The 17516-nt window shown below is 40.8% G+C and overlaps 1 protein-coding gene across 1 annotated transcript; it reads right to left on the bottom strand.

Moving 5' to 3' along the window:
- Positions 1-2013: 2013 nt before the first annotated feature.
- LOC137502335 (histone-lysine N-methyltransferase SETMAR-like) lies at positions 2014-14543 on the bottom strand. Its single transcript, XM_068229333.1, has 2 exons — positions 13829-14543; positions 2014-2201 (listed from the first exon to the last, which is right to left on the bottom strand). Exons 1-2 carry the CDS (start codon positions 14541-14543, stop codon positions 2014-2016), a joined length of 903 nt encoding a protein of 300 aa, XP_068085434.1.
- Positions 14544-17516: the final 2973 nt, after the last annotated feature.

The following is a 17516-nucleotide window of genomic DNA, read 5'->3' as shown; positions in this document are numbered from 1 at the left end:
AGTACATTCTATTTCACTTTACTATAACAGCTCTGTTGAAATAATGAATTTAATAGCAAACGAGATTCTATTTTGAGAGTAACAGACCATCGCAGGATATTACTGGTGTCATTTACATGAGAAGAATATTTGAGTTAATTGTATGTCGGTGATACTTCCTTTACGAGAGGTTTTTCTCGACACCCAAACGTTCATACTTGACACAAATTTTTCTTCTACTGCTTATATAATGCGGTCTTAATTATTATTTAAGATGGTGATAACATTGATATCAAAGCAGAAATGACCTGATGTCAAGTGGTTGTGTGTGTATTCTTTCTTTTGCTCTGCAATAGTTTAGTGACACCAAACCGAGAATTAAACATGTGAATGGGGAGATTATACTCAGCTCGAAAAATGAGGCGCCAAGGAAAGAATTTTAGGTGCCATGGTGACCTGGTGCTCGGGATTTGTCGTGCCCTGATGTAAAATGTAAATAAATTATTTATGATGTGAAACAACTCGCAACGCTGTACATAATGGTTGGTAGTAATTGTTTTAAGGAGAAGTACAACTAGGCTATGGTCCTCCTTCAACACTAATCAGAGGGGAAAAAACTGAAGAGGCCCACCCTTTAAAGACTGAGGCTATAGGCAAAAGATAGGAAGGGTTTTGAAAGTTGTAAAAATGACTTGCTAGTACTCTCAAACTGCCAGGGTTGGAAGAAAACAAGAGCTGACCAAGGAAATTCAAACAGCAAAGATGAAAGGAAGGCTCTGGCACAAGTTAAGTCAAAGTAATACCAGACTCAGGAGACCCAGGGTCTCCACACATGCTCCCATGCTAAGAGCCCCTGGGTTCCCCAGTTAGTTACCTCCATAGAAGAGGCAGAGATACCATGGATGTGTCCTATAGTCCCCCATCCCCACAGGGGGGTTGTATATAACTGAGCATGATTACTTGAATGGTATTGTTATCTAATGGCATCCCCTGCGGGTGGGGGCGGTAGAATAACACCCACGGTATCCCCTGCCTGTTGTAAGAGGCGACTAAAAGTGGCCTCAGAGGCTCTGAACTTTGGAGTGTGGGTTGGCGACCACGGGGTCCTCAGCCGAGTCCTGGCATTGCTTCCACTTACTTGTGCCAGGCTCCTCACTTTCATCTATCCTATCAGACCTCCCTTGGTCAAATCTTGTTCTTTTCCAACCTCGACGCTATTAGGTTTGCGAGGGCTAGGGAGTCTTTCATTTTCATGCCCTTCGTGGCTCTTGTCTTCCTTTGGCCGATATCTTCATTTTTCGAAGTGTTGGACCCCTTCCATTTTTTCTCTTTGATTAGTGTTATATAGAGGATGGTTGCCTAGTTGTACTTCCTCTTAAAACAATAATCACCACCACCACCACTTATCTAATGGCAGATCTTTGGATTTATTCCATACGTTTTCCGGCATTGTAACAAAGTTTAAAAGGATGGAGGACAGGGACAGGTGAATCTACTTGTGCTAACTGCACACTTTCTGTTAACCATGAGATTTACAATCCGTCCCTTACACTACAGAACAATGAAAAGTGTAAATTATTCTGCTAGCATTGAAGACAAAGGTCAATAACCTGAAGTAAGTCGCATATAGAAATTAGGAACAACAACAATTGTATGGCCTCAGCTACCGTGTCCAAGCATTTTAATTTGACATCATCTGGCTACTTGCTAGTCAATTTCGATGTTCTGTTTCACTCTAGGGCTACTAGATGGCAGAGTAAACCAAATCTCTCTTGGGCATCTATTTATTTATTTATTTATTTATTTATTTAGCGTATGATGCTACAGTTGACAATCAACTATGTACACATTCTTGACACACACACAAAATTAATATATTTAAAAGAAAAATATATATACAAAATCCAAATTAAAGATGTTAATGTGGAGGGCTTTCACTCTCTTACAGACGAATGACCAGCACTTCCGACCAAGAGAGTTCCTCACGGGTCACATGATGTATGTCCTTGATGGAAAGCTTGCAGAGGGCAGTCTTCAGAATGTGCATGATGGTTTGCACTTCAGCACCACAGTCACAAGCTGGAGAGTCTTTCCAGCCCCACTGATGTAGAAAAGAAGCATGTCTTCTGACTCTACAGAGTATCCTGTTAAGTGTGGTCTAGGTGGAGCGAGGAAGGTTGAACCTAGGCAGGTTTGTAGCAGAATTCCTGATGTTGACAATGCTGTGAGGGTGGGATTGAGACCATTCATATTTCATCAGGTTTAAAATGTGAATTGACTAATTCCTTTGCCATCTTCCAGCCAGGTTTCCATGATTTCAGTCTCATTATGGCATTTTCATCTGTATCCTGATGTATTGGGGAGTAACTGTTCTTCAGTATCCTGGTCCACAGTCTAACAAGAGAGCTTTGCTGTCTGATGTGAGGACGTTGAACGTTACTCAGTAAATGGTAACCACTGAACAGGAGTGGAGCGCAATGTACCAGATATAATTCTCATTGTGTGGTGCAGTTGGCCATCAACCAGACTAGTGTGGGAACTGTTGAACCATACAGAGGAGCAATATTCAGCTGGTGAATATACTATTTCTAGAGCAGTTTTTGTAGTGTACATACATCTGCACCCCATGAAGTACCAGCTAGTCTACCCAGCTACTTGTTACGGCTTTTACGCTTAGCAGCTAGCTTCTCAAGATGGCGTCGATAGGTTAAGGACCTGTCTAAAGTTACACCCAGATCATTTGGGCTGGTATTATATTGTACTGTGTGGTTTCTGAACCTGATCATAGGTTGACAGTTTGCTATCCTGTTATTTAGGTGGAAGGTAGCTCCCTCTGTCCTTAGTGGACTAGGTTTCAGGTGCCATTTTTTGAAATAATCATCCATATTGTCAGAGTCTCCGTGGCTCTGGTGGCAGCGCACTGGCCTCTCACCGCTGAGTTCCATGGTTCAAATCCCGGTCACTCCATGTGAGATTTGTGCTGGACAGAGGAGGTGGGATAGGTTTTTTTCCGGGTACACCAGTTTTCCCTGTCATATTTCATTCCAGCAATACACTCCGATATCATTTCATCTGTCATTCATTAATCATTGCTCCATAGAAGTGCGACAGGCTTTGGCAGCCGGCACAATTCCTATTCTCGCTGCTAGATGGAGGCTTAATTCATTCCACTCCTGACCCGGTCGAATGACTGGAAACAGGCTGTGGGTTTTCATTTCCTAGAGCAGAGTTTTAAACACTTTTGTTGGGTGACCACTAAATGTGTCACCAGAGATCTTTTACATGCCGACATCACACGATATGGAGTGTTCAAAGGACATTTTTCCTTCTTCAAAAAAGAGACTACCTTTTCTGGGTCTGAACCTGCTATCTTGGGATCTGGATGACACTCTACCACTGATCTACAGAGGGAGTTAGGAAAACACAGTGACAGGTGCTGGTGGGAAGAGGGAAGCAGAAACAAGCACGTCATGGGCTAAGAAGAACAAGGATTGATGAGGCGAGAGCTAATCTGTTTTACATACTATCCACTTCATGTCCGTATCGATAATATGATCCAAATAATTAATGAAAACAAAAATTCCAGTATCGATTAGGTGGAATTTTTGTTTTCATTAATTATTTGGAGCTAATCTGTTTGTCGGAAGATATCATTATATAAAGAAGTGTCCTTCCTTTATCTCTTTCTTCCCACACTGATCTGTCATCGAGTTTTTCCTGCTATGAGTTCCTTTCATTGTCCTATCTTAGTGTACATTATTTGATTAGCACTTGTTTGGTCCTTTCCATTATTTATAACCTGAAAAAAAAAATGTCCAAACCTGTGGCACATACAGTTCATAAGCGTGCAAGTACAACAGCTGCATGCCTCTGGATATTGGAGAGTCACATAATGTATTGTTTTGGCTCCCATATCACACATCTTCTCAGCTGACATGGCAAGCCTGACTGAACACACTGTCAACCACCAGAACAAGATTGACATCTTGTACGAGCTAGTGACTGAACCCGGTGCTGCCAGTTATGAGGCAGAGATTCTCCCTTATACTAAGGTTCTTAGACATTCCCATTTTCTGGGGACAGTCCCTGAATTTCACATTTTGTCCTCAGAGGAAATCTGTTCCTGGAACGCCCTGGATTTAATCACTAGTCCCCAGCACACTGAACTTCTGTTTACTCTGCAGCTCTTTGTGGTGTGTGTAAGCTCCTATAAGCAATATGGTACGCCTGTATGTTTACAATCTCCTTTATGCTGCACTAACAAAGATAGGTCTTTTCTTTTTACAAGTTGCTTTGCACAAAACAGATACAGATAGGTTTATAGGTGACGAGGGGACAGGAAATGGCTAGGAGTGGGAAGAAAGGGCTGTGGTCTTAATTAAGGTACAGTCCCAGAATTTGCCTGGTGTGAAAATGGGAAACCAGAGAAAAACCATATTCAGGGCTGCCAACAGTGAGGTTCGAACCCACTATCTCCTAAACACTGGCCGCACTTAAGCGACTGCAACCATTGAGCTCAGTCACAGACAGGTCTTGTGGTGATGATGGGATAGGAAAAGGCTAGGAGTGGGAAGGAAGCGACCGTGGCCTTAATTAAGGTACTGTGAAAATGGGAAACAACGGAAAAACCATATTCAGGGCTGCTGACAGTGGGGTTTGACCCCACTATCTTCCGAATGCAACCTGACAGCTGTGTGACCCAAACCACACAGCCACTTGCTTGGTTAAGGTGCAAAATTAAAAAAAGAAATTATTTTCTTGTAAAGACTAAACTGATAGTAGTAGTATTTCAGATAATTATGAATGCTATTTTGCTTTACGTAACACCAACACAGATAGGTCTTATGGCGACGATGGGACAGGAAAGGCCTAGGAATGGGAAGGAAGCAGCCGTGGCCTTAATTAAGGTACCATCTTGAGGGCTGCTGACATTGGGGTTCGAACCCACTATCTCGGATCCGAGCTCACAGTTGCACGCCCCTAACTGCATGGCCAACTCGCCCGGTGATAATTATGAATGGTAGTGGTAGGATATCAGATTGTAAAAAACAGGGCTTGAAATGGAAACCTTCTGTGACTGCATGGGCTATTGCCGATCCGAAGGTAATTGCTAGCATACCGGCGGTGGCTGCTCGTGGGCCAAGCCTCCTCATGCCTGCCTTATACCATGGGGTTAAAAATAACTAGTATGTTAATGGTATAATTCTGTTCTCTAGCAGTAAAATAGCAATTGCAATACATTGATTTAGCTAGTGGTTTAACATTGCACCAAAACATCAAAGGTTTTCAAGGGAAGGTAGTGGCCATGGCATTTGCCTGGTGTGAAAATGGAAAACCATGGGAAAACCATCTTTAGGGCTGCTGACGGTGAGATTCAAACCAATTATCTCCCAAATACAACCTCACAACTATGCGACCCTAACCACACAATCAACAGTTGATCATAAGGCTCATACTCTTTCTTTTTGCTATTTGTTTAAGGTTGCACCAGTTCATACACGATGAAAGTTCTATCGGAGACGACAGGAACTGCCCTGCAGTCAATAGGAATACAGAAAATGGCCGCATTTCATAGATCAACATAATGTCTCTCAATTTTTCTATATAAGAATACTTCTAGGGGCGGATTTGTGGGTCTCTTGAAAGGATATCTCCTCTCATCTGCTTTACTAAGTATCATTTAACAACATTTTTGCATGATTTTCACTTTCTTAAAATTACAAACCAGCTACTGTTACCAGAGATTTACTTACACAAGCATTGTATGTCAAATGGAATTTTTCAATTTCAAAAATGGCTTTCACAGCCGCAGATCTAAAAACTACTGCATTAGAACCAGATGGTTCTGGTTGCGATTTTTAGATCTGCGGCTGTGAAAGTCTTTTTTCTTGGAATTGTATCTCCATGGGGAGTACACGATTTTTGAAACTGAGAATTCACTTCTCCTTTAGCAGGTCAGCATCCCTATTTGCTAACAGTTGGTCTGCCACTGCTATGCAGAGTCTTTGAGGGGCGTGCCAATCCGACTGATGAGCCCAAATGGCACATCTGGGTGGAACTCTAAAAACACACACGGCTTAACTACTGCTGTGATTTTTGGAAATGTTTCACTTTTCAAAATTCTGACTACACCTGCCAACAGGCTGATATTTTACAACTGACTCACAGAGGGAGCTATCACATGATCCTATATGAAATATTACAGTGGCTCCCAAATTGAGGCCACCGGGCAAGTTGGCCGTGCGATTAGGGGCGCGCAGCTGTGAGCTTGCATCCGGGAGATAGTGGATTCGAGCCCCATTGTCAGCAGTGCTTAAGATGGTTTTCCGTGGTTTCCCATTTTCACACCAGGCAAATGTTGGGGCTGTACCTTAATTAAGGCCACGGCCGCTTCCTTCCTATTCCTAGGCCTTTCCTGTCCCATCGTCTCCATAAGGCCTATGTGTGTCGGTGCGACGTAAAGCAAAAAAATCTACCTTAGGCTTCACCAGTGGAGGACAAAATAAGAATACTGATGATATCTGTTGAGAAAAAAGCAAGTGCTGTGTGGAGTAATTCACTAAGGGAGATGTTCACTAATTTCCAACTTCATTGAAATTATTTAAGAAAAGACTACGTAAGAAATGAATAGGGAATCTGCCACCTGGGCGACAGCCCTAAATGCAGATCAGTGGCAATTGATATATTGATTGTTGATTTAAGGTAAAATGAGAGGGGATATAGACAAGATAACAGACTGCAAAAAAGGAGGGGTTATCTAATATTAAAGCTGGGTACTTCCCTAAACCTGAGTATGGTTGGTGTCAAACTTCAGACTTTTTTTGTTTGCAAAATGATGGGGAGATGTGAGTAAATCAATACAGAAATGTAGGAAGAGTTTGCACTAAAGATGGTAGATGATTTGGGATGAGAGTCACAAATGCCCTTCCAACATCATCTACCAGCTTTAATGCACACTCTGCTCAAGCTTTCTGCATTATCTAAGTTTAACTACCAATATTCTCACCAAACAAATATGTGGCCCCTGCAGTACTTGCAAAGCCCATAACGTAGATCTTCCTGCCTCATCAAACCACATCTGATGAGTGTTTCAATAGCCAAGTCCTTAAAATTTAGTGCAGCCAACAGAATAAACTAGTATAAATATGATACAGAAATTGGAATTTGTATTTAATCCCAAGAAGCCTTTCGAACTGATATCCTTTGGTTTATGTGCTGTGAGGTCAACTTTCCTAATCTTGCAGCAGAGACTTGCAAGAGATAGTGATACCTCCATGAATTGACCACGCCCACTCTAGTTGACCTTCAAAGGCCACAAAGGATCTGGTCTTTTCAACATTGAATTAGGTCTAAACACACACAGTATTAGTTATACTTACATTATCCGGTTGGGATACTTTTCTCCTTTTGTGTTTGTCCAGTGCTCCTAATTTTTTACTATCTATATTCATATTCATCTAATGTTTCTTCTCTTTTCTTGTGTTTTTCCAGCTTTCTTCTAATTCTACACTTCCCGCATCAAGCCTGAAGACAGCCCCTCATTAGTGGGTGAGAAGAGATAGATGTGAAAGAATGGGATTGATGAAAGAGAGCCTATCTGTTCAAAGACTGCAGTCTCTCTCTCTCTCTCTCTCTCTCTCTCTCTCTCTCTCTCTGTGTGTGTGTGTGTGTGTGTGTGTGTGTGTGTGAAGATTTGGAAATGTCTTTCTCTCTTCTTTCCATGCTCCTTCCCATACTGACCTGTCACTGTGCTGGTCCTATTCTTCTTTCGTTACGGAGTCTCTAGGACTATGGACAGCTTTGTCATGGGTTGGGTTTTCTCCTCCTCCTCCTCCTCCTGTTCCCAGAACTTCATCCTCTCCCTCCTTTTCTCCCACTCTTCAGCTGATATCTTCAGTATTCACTTCTCTATCCTATTCCTTTCTCTGTTACTGAGCTCTGGCATATTTCTCTAGTTTTGTCCCTTCCCACCTTGATCCCCATTTCAGACCAGTCCTTCTGGAGTTGGTCCTATTATGTTATAACAGTACATGTGTGTAAGAAATAATTTTAATGTTTGCCCATATTGATGGATGTAACTAACTTTTTACAATCTTGATTAATAAGTTGATAGTTCTTTATTTTATTTTTAGAGTTGGCTTTAAGTTGCACCGACACAGATAGGTCTTATGGCAACGACGGGATATGAAAGGCCTTGGAGTTGGAAGGAAGCGGCCGTGGCCTTAAAGGTACAGCCCCAGCATTTGCCTGGTGTGAAAACGGGAAACCACGGGAAACCATCTTCAGGGCTGCCGACAGTGAGGCTTGAACCCACTATCTCCTGGATGCTAGTTCACAGCTGCGCGCCCCTAACCGCACGACTAACTTGCCCGATATTTTATGTTTTATTCCACCTAATCAATACATATATTTTTTATGAATAAGACTAGTTTCAACCTAATCAATACATATATTTTTTATGAATAAGACTAGTTTAAATTGTTTGACTCTGTCATCTTCAGCTATTCATTTACACAGGTTAAACTAAAATAAGGACACAATCATTAAATAAAATGGGGTTTGTAAAACCTGAGTTAAAAGTATAAATACATTGTGAAACACTTCAATGCACATTAAATTTTTTGAATTTTCACTTGAGACTACTAGTTTTCATAATTACCAGTAATGAGAACAGACTTTATTTAAAAATCCTTGATAGGAATGTTCTAATTGTGTGCAGAACCTCATTCTATTTGTAAGAAATATATGTATTGACTAGGTGGAATAAAACCTCAAATTATAAATAAAGATTGTAAAAAGGGGGAAGTACACCTGAGCATTCTAGTCATTCCATGAGATGAGGGAAAAAAAAAGTGTTTTAACCTACTGCAAGGTAACATTTAACTGCATCCCCCAATGAAATTTGGGTGTGGTCAGTACAAGTAAAGTGGTCTTACTGAGTGAGGTCATCAATTCCTTAACTATGGAAGGAAGAAGTAAAGTAACAGATGTCAATCTCCTTGGACAATTATAGTAGGCCTACAGGGTAAGGAAATGTTTTTCCCTTCCTTTTTTCCCTGCCAACTGTTTAACTCAGGTTTTACAGTGATGATGGGATAGAGAAGGGTTAGAACTGGGAGGGAAACAGCTGTGGCCTTAAGGTATAGCCCTGGTGTAATAATGGGAAACCATGGAAAACTGTCTTAAGACCTGTTGGTGGGGTTCGAACCCACCTCTTCCGAATGCAAGCTTTTACAGCTTCATGGCCCATACTATGCAGCCAACTTTCTTGATAGTAAGGAGAGGTATGATTTGTATGCTAAGAAGAGTACTAACATGACTGAAAAAGAACAGGTGTTGACCAATAGCATTTAAGCAGAAAAATGTTGGATAGGAATCGGGCATAAGCAAGAAGAGGCAATGCCAAACTTGTCTGTCATACGTCTCAAAAAATTCTCTAAGCCACTGAAGGATTTATGAATGAAGGTATTATGGAAGGAATATGAAAATGAGTCAGAATAGCTCTGAAAATTCCAGAGGAACTGAACAAGATAAACAGAAATGCTAGAATTAGTTAAGGACATAATGTTTCTCATCTGCTTATCGCCAGCTCTTAGCTCCTGTAGTAAGCCTACTGTTTCCTAAAGCTCTGAGAACTTGTTTGGTAGTTAGGTTAGCATCTATTTCTTGAAACACCCTCATTCAAGAATTCCTTCTGAAGATAATTTATTCCTGGGTTCACAAGTCACTATCTCTTACACGTATACTCTCTTTTTATGCCCAGCTAATCAAAGTGGACAATGTTATATCTCATCCTTCTAGCCAATAGTCAGAGGAAAATAGAAGACAGGGTTAGGACTATATGTTATAAAACTAGATGTTAGGCCTCTAACTACAACAGTAATCAACAGAAAAAGGAGACAAACCAGCAAAGAGAATAGGAGATAGAGATGCACCTAAACGTAATGATGGCCGTTAACCTTGATGTGGGCCCTTTAAAACAAGAATCATCACCACCTCAAACTTCATAAGCAAAATACATGTTAATATTCATACCCTACAAATTACTTTAGGTAACTGAAATTACACGTATTAAACGCGCTATTAGACAAATTTAGACTTTAACAATTAGCATGCTAAAACGTGAGAACAAAATTTCTTTTTAGCGATTTCATACACTAGGCCTACATGACAAATATATATAAATTCAAAAGAAAAAAAAAAAAAGAAAAAAAAGAGGAAGCAGATCGATATAAATGGCAAAATTTTACGCTGTTAGAAATATCTAGCCAATACAGCATCAAATCAAAGGGAAAGCATATTTATAACGCATCCAAAATAATACGGTTATTGCAGATTCCATCCCGGTTGAGGCTGAAAAAAATGTCAGAAGCAGGCGTATAGCAGCACTCGGACTTGGAACAAGTCTTTCATTTACCTCAAAAAATAAGTGCTTAAGCAACCTCATGCTTGCTAAATAAAACATTGTGCAAATTATGAGAGAAGAAACATTCGAAGTCATTACGACTTGGAAAATATGCGAAATAGGTTATGTGACTTAGTAAGGGCAATAGGCAATTCAGAAAACACTACCTGCAAGAAATCGTAAGTTCAACTTCCGAAGATGGCTCACCAGTTGAGCCCGGAACTGATTCAGACATTCTGCTAAGTGCTACCTTTAACTAATACTGCAACACGGAAGGTTATGACGTTAATACGACGATGAAAGGCCACAGTGAATGCGATTTCAGTAACGTTTCTTCGACAAAAGACCCTTTTGTTCCGCTTACTTAATGACCGTACGTAAGTAAGAAAATACCGCTTTTAATTCAGCATCTCTGCCTTCAATAGGATTCTGAAAAATTTCGAATATAAGACAAGAAGGTACGGAACAAGCACAACCCACCGCAAAGCGTGCACTTGACACTTCTGCCGAGCTTCCGCTGAAGTGTCTGCATTCATTAACAACTATTGACTAGACTTCGACTTCGATGTTCTTTGGTTTCTTATGTTTAGCCAACCGCGCCAACATAATTTCTCCCAGTTAATTCAAAGTTTCCCTCATTAAGAAGCTGATTTTGTTTAAAACTGAAATGAAGAGAGACAGGGGTGTAAAATTATGAATCATGTGATTGTAACAAGGCTAATTTAATCCTTATTCTATATTAATTTCAATATTTTAATTTGTCAGATTGTCCAACTTGTTTCAAATTACTGTAGATGAATGGAAAATAAGAATTAAGTTACTCTTAGTCGCCACTTGAGGACGTTCTCTGCTGCTTGTATAGATATTGAACGGTTTGTGTGAGCGACGGCTCTGTACTTTATTCGTCGGGAGAGAACTGATGTATCTTGATATTGTAACCCATGGTATGATGAAATGTTTATGGAACTTTCCACGTATCGAAATAATTCCGGTAAGGAATGTTCCATTCTCTCCAGTAGAAACATTACTCTTTTGCAAGAAAATTAACATCCACAAGATTTCTCGTCTTATTTAGAATGTTCTGGGAGAGGAAAATACATGAGCACGAGAAGAAATATTTTTGACTAATTTTATTTTAATAGACCATGAGTAAGCAGGCGTGGTAACATATTGGTCATTGTTGCAACAGTGAGATAGGACGTTGAAATCTCAGATATGGTTTGAATCTCACTTAAGCCTTTATTTATTCCTGTTTATTATTTGTCATTAACGACTGTATAGTGGTACACTTATGGAAATTACTTTTAACTCACAAATATAAAAACGCTTATTTATTTTCATTTCATGTATGTATTTATTTACACGACTCCCCCAAGTACTGAGGCTGCCCTGACGGGCAGAGTACCGTTATACAAAAACAGCACTGTAAGGCCTAGGCCCTACATACTATAACATACAATAAATTAATTAAAGCTTCGGCCTTATTACAAAAAACTCATCCATATTAAAATGTGTACAGTATACAAGAATGGTTATATTTATGATAGCTGAATTATTCCTGAACACTTGTCCCAAACATACAAGTGGTTTACAAAATACTGAGTGAAGGGTTATTTTCTAATCCCACGGTAAATACGTCATAAACCCTCGCTGAAAGATGATTTTGGTACTATTTGTGTAAAATAATTAAATTGTGTCCCCTAAATTGCTGGGATATCCTCAAGCAGAGCTTTTGGTCCTGTAGCCTGTTGTAGGCCACGACTTTGCCATGTTGCCCAGGGTTTGTACAATAGCGTGGTTAGGGGGGCGAGATGGGGGGGGGGAAGAAAATATTACATTTTCATTGCATTTTAGCCGGCTGAAACTAGGAATTATTAAAACAAACAATTTGTACATGCCCTGTTGTCTTATCAGCTAATTATTTCCTTTAATTATTAACAAAATTCTTAGCGGAAATACGCAAGAAATGTCGTTGGTCGCGGATAACCGATTTGTACAGCACCACAGCAAGTAGACACTTTGCATATGCTGTGAGGAAGAGTAGCAGAAGAATATTTCCTTTTTACCAAGGTCATGGACATTGAAGTATGATTCAAACGCTTGCCGCGCACATTCGTCGGTCTCGCAGTCTCTTTAGTGTCTGACAGTATTTAGCTACAAGCGAAGAAAGTAACTGATTTTTAATTGCATAATATCGCCGTGCTTCTATTTAATTGTAATACATGTGTAATATTGTTCCTTTAGGGAAAGTTTTATTTTATAATATTGAATCAAAATATGAAAAGAAACTATTATTACCGCACTGTAATAATAATAATAATAATAATAATAATAATAATAATAATAATAATAATAATCTATGGCCTCAGCTACCGTGTGCAGACATTTCAGTTTGACGCCATCCGGCTGTCTACTCGTCAGTTTCGACGTTCCATTTTACTCTAGGCCCACTAGATGGTAGACCGAGAAAACCAAAACTCTCTTGGGCGTCTATGGCTGAGATTTAATGAATTTTGTCGGGTAAACGCCAAATGTGTCTCCAGAGATCTTTTACATGCCGACTTCGTACGACATGGAGTGTCGAATGGACTTTTTTCCGCCTTTCAAAAATCCGACTGCCTCTGCCGGGTTTGAACCCGCCATCTTGGGATCCGGAGGCCAACACTCTTCCACTGATCCACAGAGGCAAACCTTTACCTTTCTGTAGAAATTCACTCAGAGAGCATAAACAGCTTACCATTTTGTACCTTTCTTTTTTTCAGTTTTGATGCACATACGCCTCCGCCCCCCCCCCCCCCCAATCTCCCCCACGCACATGCTATATCCCGCAAACCCGGGTACTTTTAGTTGCCTGTACATTTTTGACCCCTCCTACTTCTAATTCCCAATCGCCGCTATTGGGTTCGTATAGCCTCCTATAGCCTAATATCACTCTACGGCATAATAAAGCTGTATCAAGAGAATGCCTTACGAGTCGGACTCTAGATACAAGTCTCTCGTCTTCGTGGCTCTATACATGCCGAGATTTGTTGCTAGTTTTGGTGGAAAGTATATGGCGTGCGATCTTCCGGCAGACGATATGCTTGCTATAGGGATTGTTCTTGGTGTTTGATGAAAAATCGAAGGAAAAACTAAATGTACGAGGTGCATTCAAGTTCTAAGGCCTCCGATTTTTTTTCTAACTAACTACTCACCCGAAAACGATGAAACTGGCGTTACTTCTCGACATAATCACCCTGCAGACGTACACATTTTCCACAACGTCGACGCCATGATTCCATGGCAGCGGCGAAGGCTTCTTTAGGAGTATGTTTTGACCACTGGAAAATCGCTGAGGCAATAGCAGCCCGGCTGATGAATGTGCGGCCACGGAGAGTGTCTTTCATTGTTGGAAAAAGCCAAAAGTCACTAGGAGCCAGTCAGGTGAGTAGGGAGCATGAGGGATCACTTCAAAGTTGTTTTCACGAAGAAACGTTTGCGTAACGTTAGCTCGATGTGCGGGTGCGTTGTCTTGGTGAAACAGCACACGCGCAGCCTTTCCCGGACGTTTTTGTTGCAGTGCAGGAAGGAACTTGTTCTTCAAAACATTTTCGTACGATGCACCTGTTACCGTAGTGCCCTTTGGAACGCAATGGGTAAGGATTACGCCCTCGCTGTCCCAGAAAATGGACACCATCATTTTTTCAGCACTGGCGGTTACCCGAAATTTTTTTGGTGGCGGTGAATCTGTGTGCTTCCATTGAGCTGACTGGCGCTTTGTTTCTGGATTGAAAAATGGCATCCACGTCTCATCCATTGTCACAATCGACGAAAAGAAAGTCCCATTCATGCTGTCGTTGCGCGTCAACATTGCTTGGCAACATGCCACATGGGCAGCCTTGTGGTCGTCCGTCAGCATTCGTGGCACCCACCTGGATGACACTTTTCGCATTTTCAGGTCGTCATGCAGGATTGTGTGCACAGAACCCACGGAAATGCCAACACTGGAGGCGATCTGTTCAACAGTCATTCGGTGATCCCCCAAAACAATTCTCTCCACTTTCTCGATCATGTCGTCAGACCGGCTTGTGTGAGCCCGAGGTTGTTTCGGCTTGTTGTCACACGATGTTCTGCCTTCATTAAACTGTCGCACCCACGAATGCACCTTCGACACATCCATAACTCCATCACCACATGTCTCCTTCAACTGTCGATGAATTTCAATTGGGGTCACACCACGCAAATTCAAAAAACGAATTATTTCACGCTGTTCAAGTAAGGAAAACGTCGCCATTTTAAGTATCTAAAACAGTTTTCATTCTCGCGACTGGCGCTAAAAATCCATCTGTCGTATAGTGCTGCCATCTCTGTGACGTTTTGACAATGAACGCGGGCTCCTTTTAAAACAATGCACATGTTTCTATTTCTTTCCAGTCTGGAGAAAAAAAATCGGAGGCCTTAGAACTTGAATGCACATCGTAGTTCAAAAATGGTTAACAAAGATAATACCTTACTCTCTTGTTTCACTTTTAACCATCAGGAGTAAACGGCTGCATAGATCTCGACCAAACTTCATATTTAGAGTCTACTCATCCAGGATCAGGTTTCGATATGCATATCATGTAAAAATCACTGAATAGACTGAATAGAAGAATGTTTTTCAATTTTCTCATACACTATTGATTATATGTAAAATCTGTAGACTATATGTGAAACATCCTTCAAATAATGGAGAAAATTACTATTTCGTACGACCTTCATGCTCTACAGCCAGTGACTGACACCCCTATCAGGAGAAAATCACAGAATGCATAATATTTCGTTCGGCTTGAAAATGAATCCCACCTATAGTAACTGAATACCGAGAAAACACGAGGTAGAACTTTTCCTTTGGATGTCTGTCTATCTCTCTGTCTGTTTGCATATTCCTAAAAGTGGAAAACTGTCGGACTTATTTCCACCAAACTACGTATTTAGAATCTACTCCCTAAGGGTTGTGTTATCAATCAGGTACATATGATTTCGTGGTATGCACATAAGGTTGGTATTTATAGGAAGGTTGTTCTCAAATATTTTCGTTAACTTTAGGTCTATCATAAGACTGTATATAACAAACGTTTAGGAATATGTTATTTCGTTCCTTTATGTCATGTACGTATTTATCGTACGACGGATAATAACGCAGATCATTACGAAGAATTGATTTTTAGTCCAGGTCCCGTGGGACATGTCATGCATGTCATTTCAAGGTGGGTAACGGAATAACTAAAGTGCCATTGTACTCTTTTTGATAGGAGAGATAGGGTTAAGGCAGGTATCATCGTCAGAGCGCCACGCCAGTGGCGAGAGATACAATATGCAACCTGAGCACCACGGGAGAATTTCACACAACTTCGGACCAAGAACTGCACCGTACAATACATTCGAAAATCGTCCTCATTCTCTCTCGACTTTGTTCAGCTTGTTATTGCCACGCGCTTTCGTAGGAAAATATCATTTTAACACGTCGCATTAAACGTGTGTTAAAGCCATATTACTTCGCATAAATTTCTGTAGGAAACATGTAATTCAATGCAAATTCCCGTGCGAAGAATGGGTACAAGTGACAGTCTTAAATACGAAGGGCGTACTGTATTGTTTTACACTTTATTTTCTGTACGTCCGGTATGGTTCACATTTCGCTTTTGAAGGTGGGGTCGTGTAACTAGTGTCTTGTTCCACCGTTTGGTAGCAGCACACGCACAGAAGCCAACGAATGCACTCGTTGCCATTTCATAACAACACCGTCAGCGTAGGAGCAGACAACATGGAAAGCAACCGTCAGGGACAGCGCTATACGACTTGGTTCCTATGGAAAGAAGGCGTGACCGCTGCAGAAATTCATCGGCGCTTGGTGGCAGTCTGTGGAGATCATGCGCCGTCACGGAAAACAGTTTACAACTGGATGGAAGGTTGGAAAACAGGACGCACATCGGTGGACAAGTGAACCAGTTCTGGAAGGAATGTGACAGTGTCAACATCAGCCAACATTGCCCAGGTCGAATGCATCACATTTACGGAAATGGAGGCAGCCACGGGAATTAGCCGTAACACTCTGCGGTGGATCGTGCACGGCCACTTACAATTGGGGAAAGTGTCATCCACGTGGGTGCCTAGACTCTTGTCTGCAGACGAAAAGCCGAGGCGTGTGGACGTGTGCAGAGAACTTCTGCAACGCCATTATCAAGATCCATCCGATTTCATGGCTAGGCTTGTGACTAGTGATGAGACATGGCTCCATTACCATGAGCTGGTTTGATCCTGCTCAGCTCCGCCAACTGCTATCATAGATACGCTAGGCGTCACTGAAGAGGCATAATAGGGAAATGAGGAGTGAGGTAGTTTCCCGTTGCTTTCCTCACGGGCCAGATGTTGCTATTACATATCTGTCTACAAAGCCCACTAAAATGCATGCATCAACCGACCCTATGAACGATATTTTCATATCATACATAAGAGGTACTGGCTGCATAAGGTATGGTATTACTAGCATCACTCATACCCCAGTCACTTTCATATTGTCAAAGCCAAGGATGAGAGACAGATCAGTGAAAGTAACCAAATTTTTCTAGCCCATACCAGAACAAATAGCGCACTATAAACACTACATCTCGCCAGCAAAGGCATAATAATAATAATAATAATAATAATAATAATAATAATAATAATAATAATAATAATAATAAATAATAAAGCAACTGGGTGAGTATCAAGCTGGATTTCAAAAAGGTAGATCTTGTTCAGGACAAATATTTAACTTAAAATCCATAATTCACCATAGTATATTGAATTCAAAAGACTTTATTGTGACTTTTGTAGATTTTAAAAAGGCCTTTGATTCGGTCGATAGAGGAACCATAGATAAAACAATTCGTGAATTTGGAGTGGAAACTAAATTGGCAAATCTAATACGTGAAACATTTACTGACACAATTCCAAAGGTGAAATTTATGGGTGAGATATCAAAACCTAGTACGATAAATACAGGGGTACGGTAAGGTTACGGTTTGTCACCTCTTCTATTCATCTGTGTTCTACAGAAAATTGTAAGAATTTGAAATGCAGAGCTTAAAGAACATAACATTTTGCCACTAACTTTGAGGAGAAAAAACAA

The sequence above is a fragment of the Anabrus simplex genome, chromosome 10 (assembly GCF_040414725.1).
Source record: "Anabrus simplex isolate iqAnaSimp1 chromosome 10, ASM4041472v1, whole genome shotgun sequence".
NCBI lineage: Eukaryota > Metazoa > Arthropoda > Insecta > Orthoptera > Tettigoniidae > Anabrus > Anabrus simplex.
Note: the sequence above shows the minus strand (reverse complement) of the source record. Positions and strands in the feature narration are given on the sequence as shown.

Bases quoted from the DNA above. Each gene is read 5' to 3' on its own strand.
- LOC137502335 (XM_068229333.1), bottom strand. From the start codon at position 14,543: ATGGATGTGTCGAAGGTGCATTCGTGGGTGCGACAGTTTAATGAAGGC. The intron at 2,202-13,828 runs TCCCTCATGCTC...CCACCCTCACAG, and splicing joins TGAAAACAACTTTGAAGTGA to CATTGTCAACATCAGGAATT.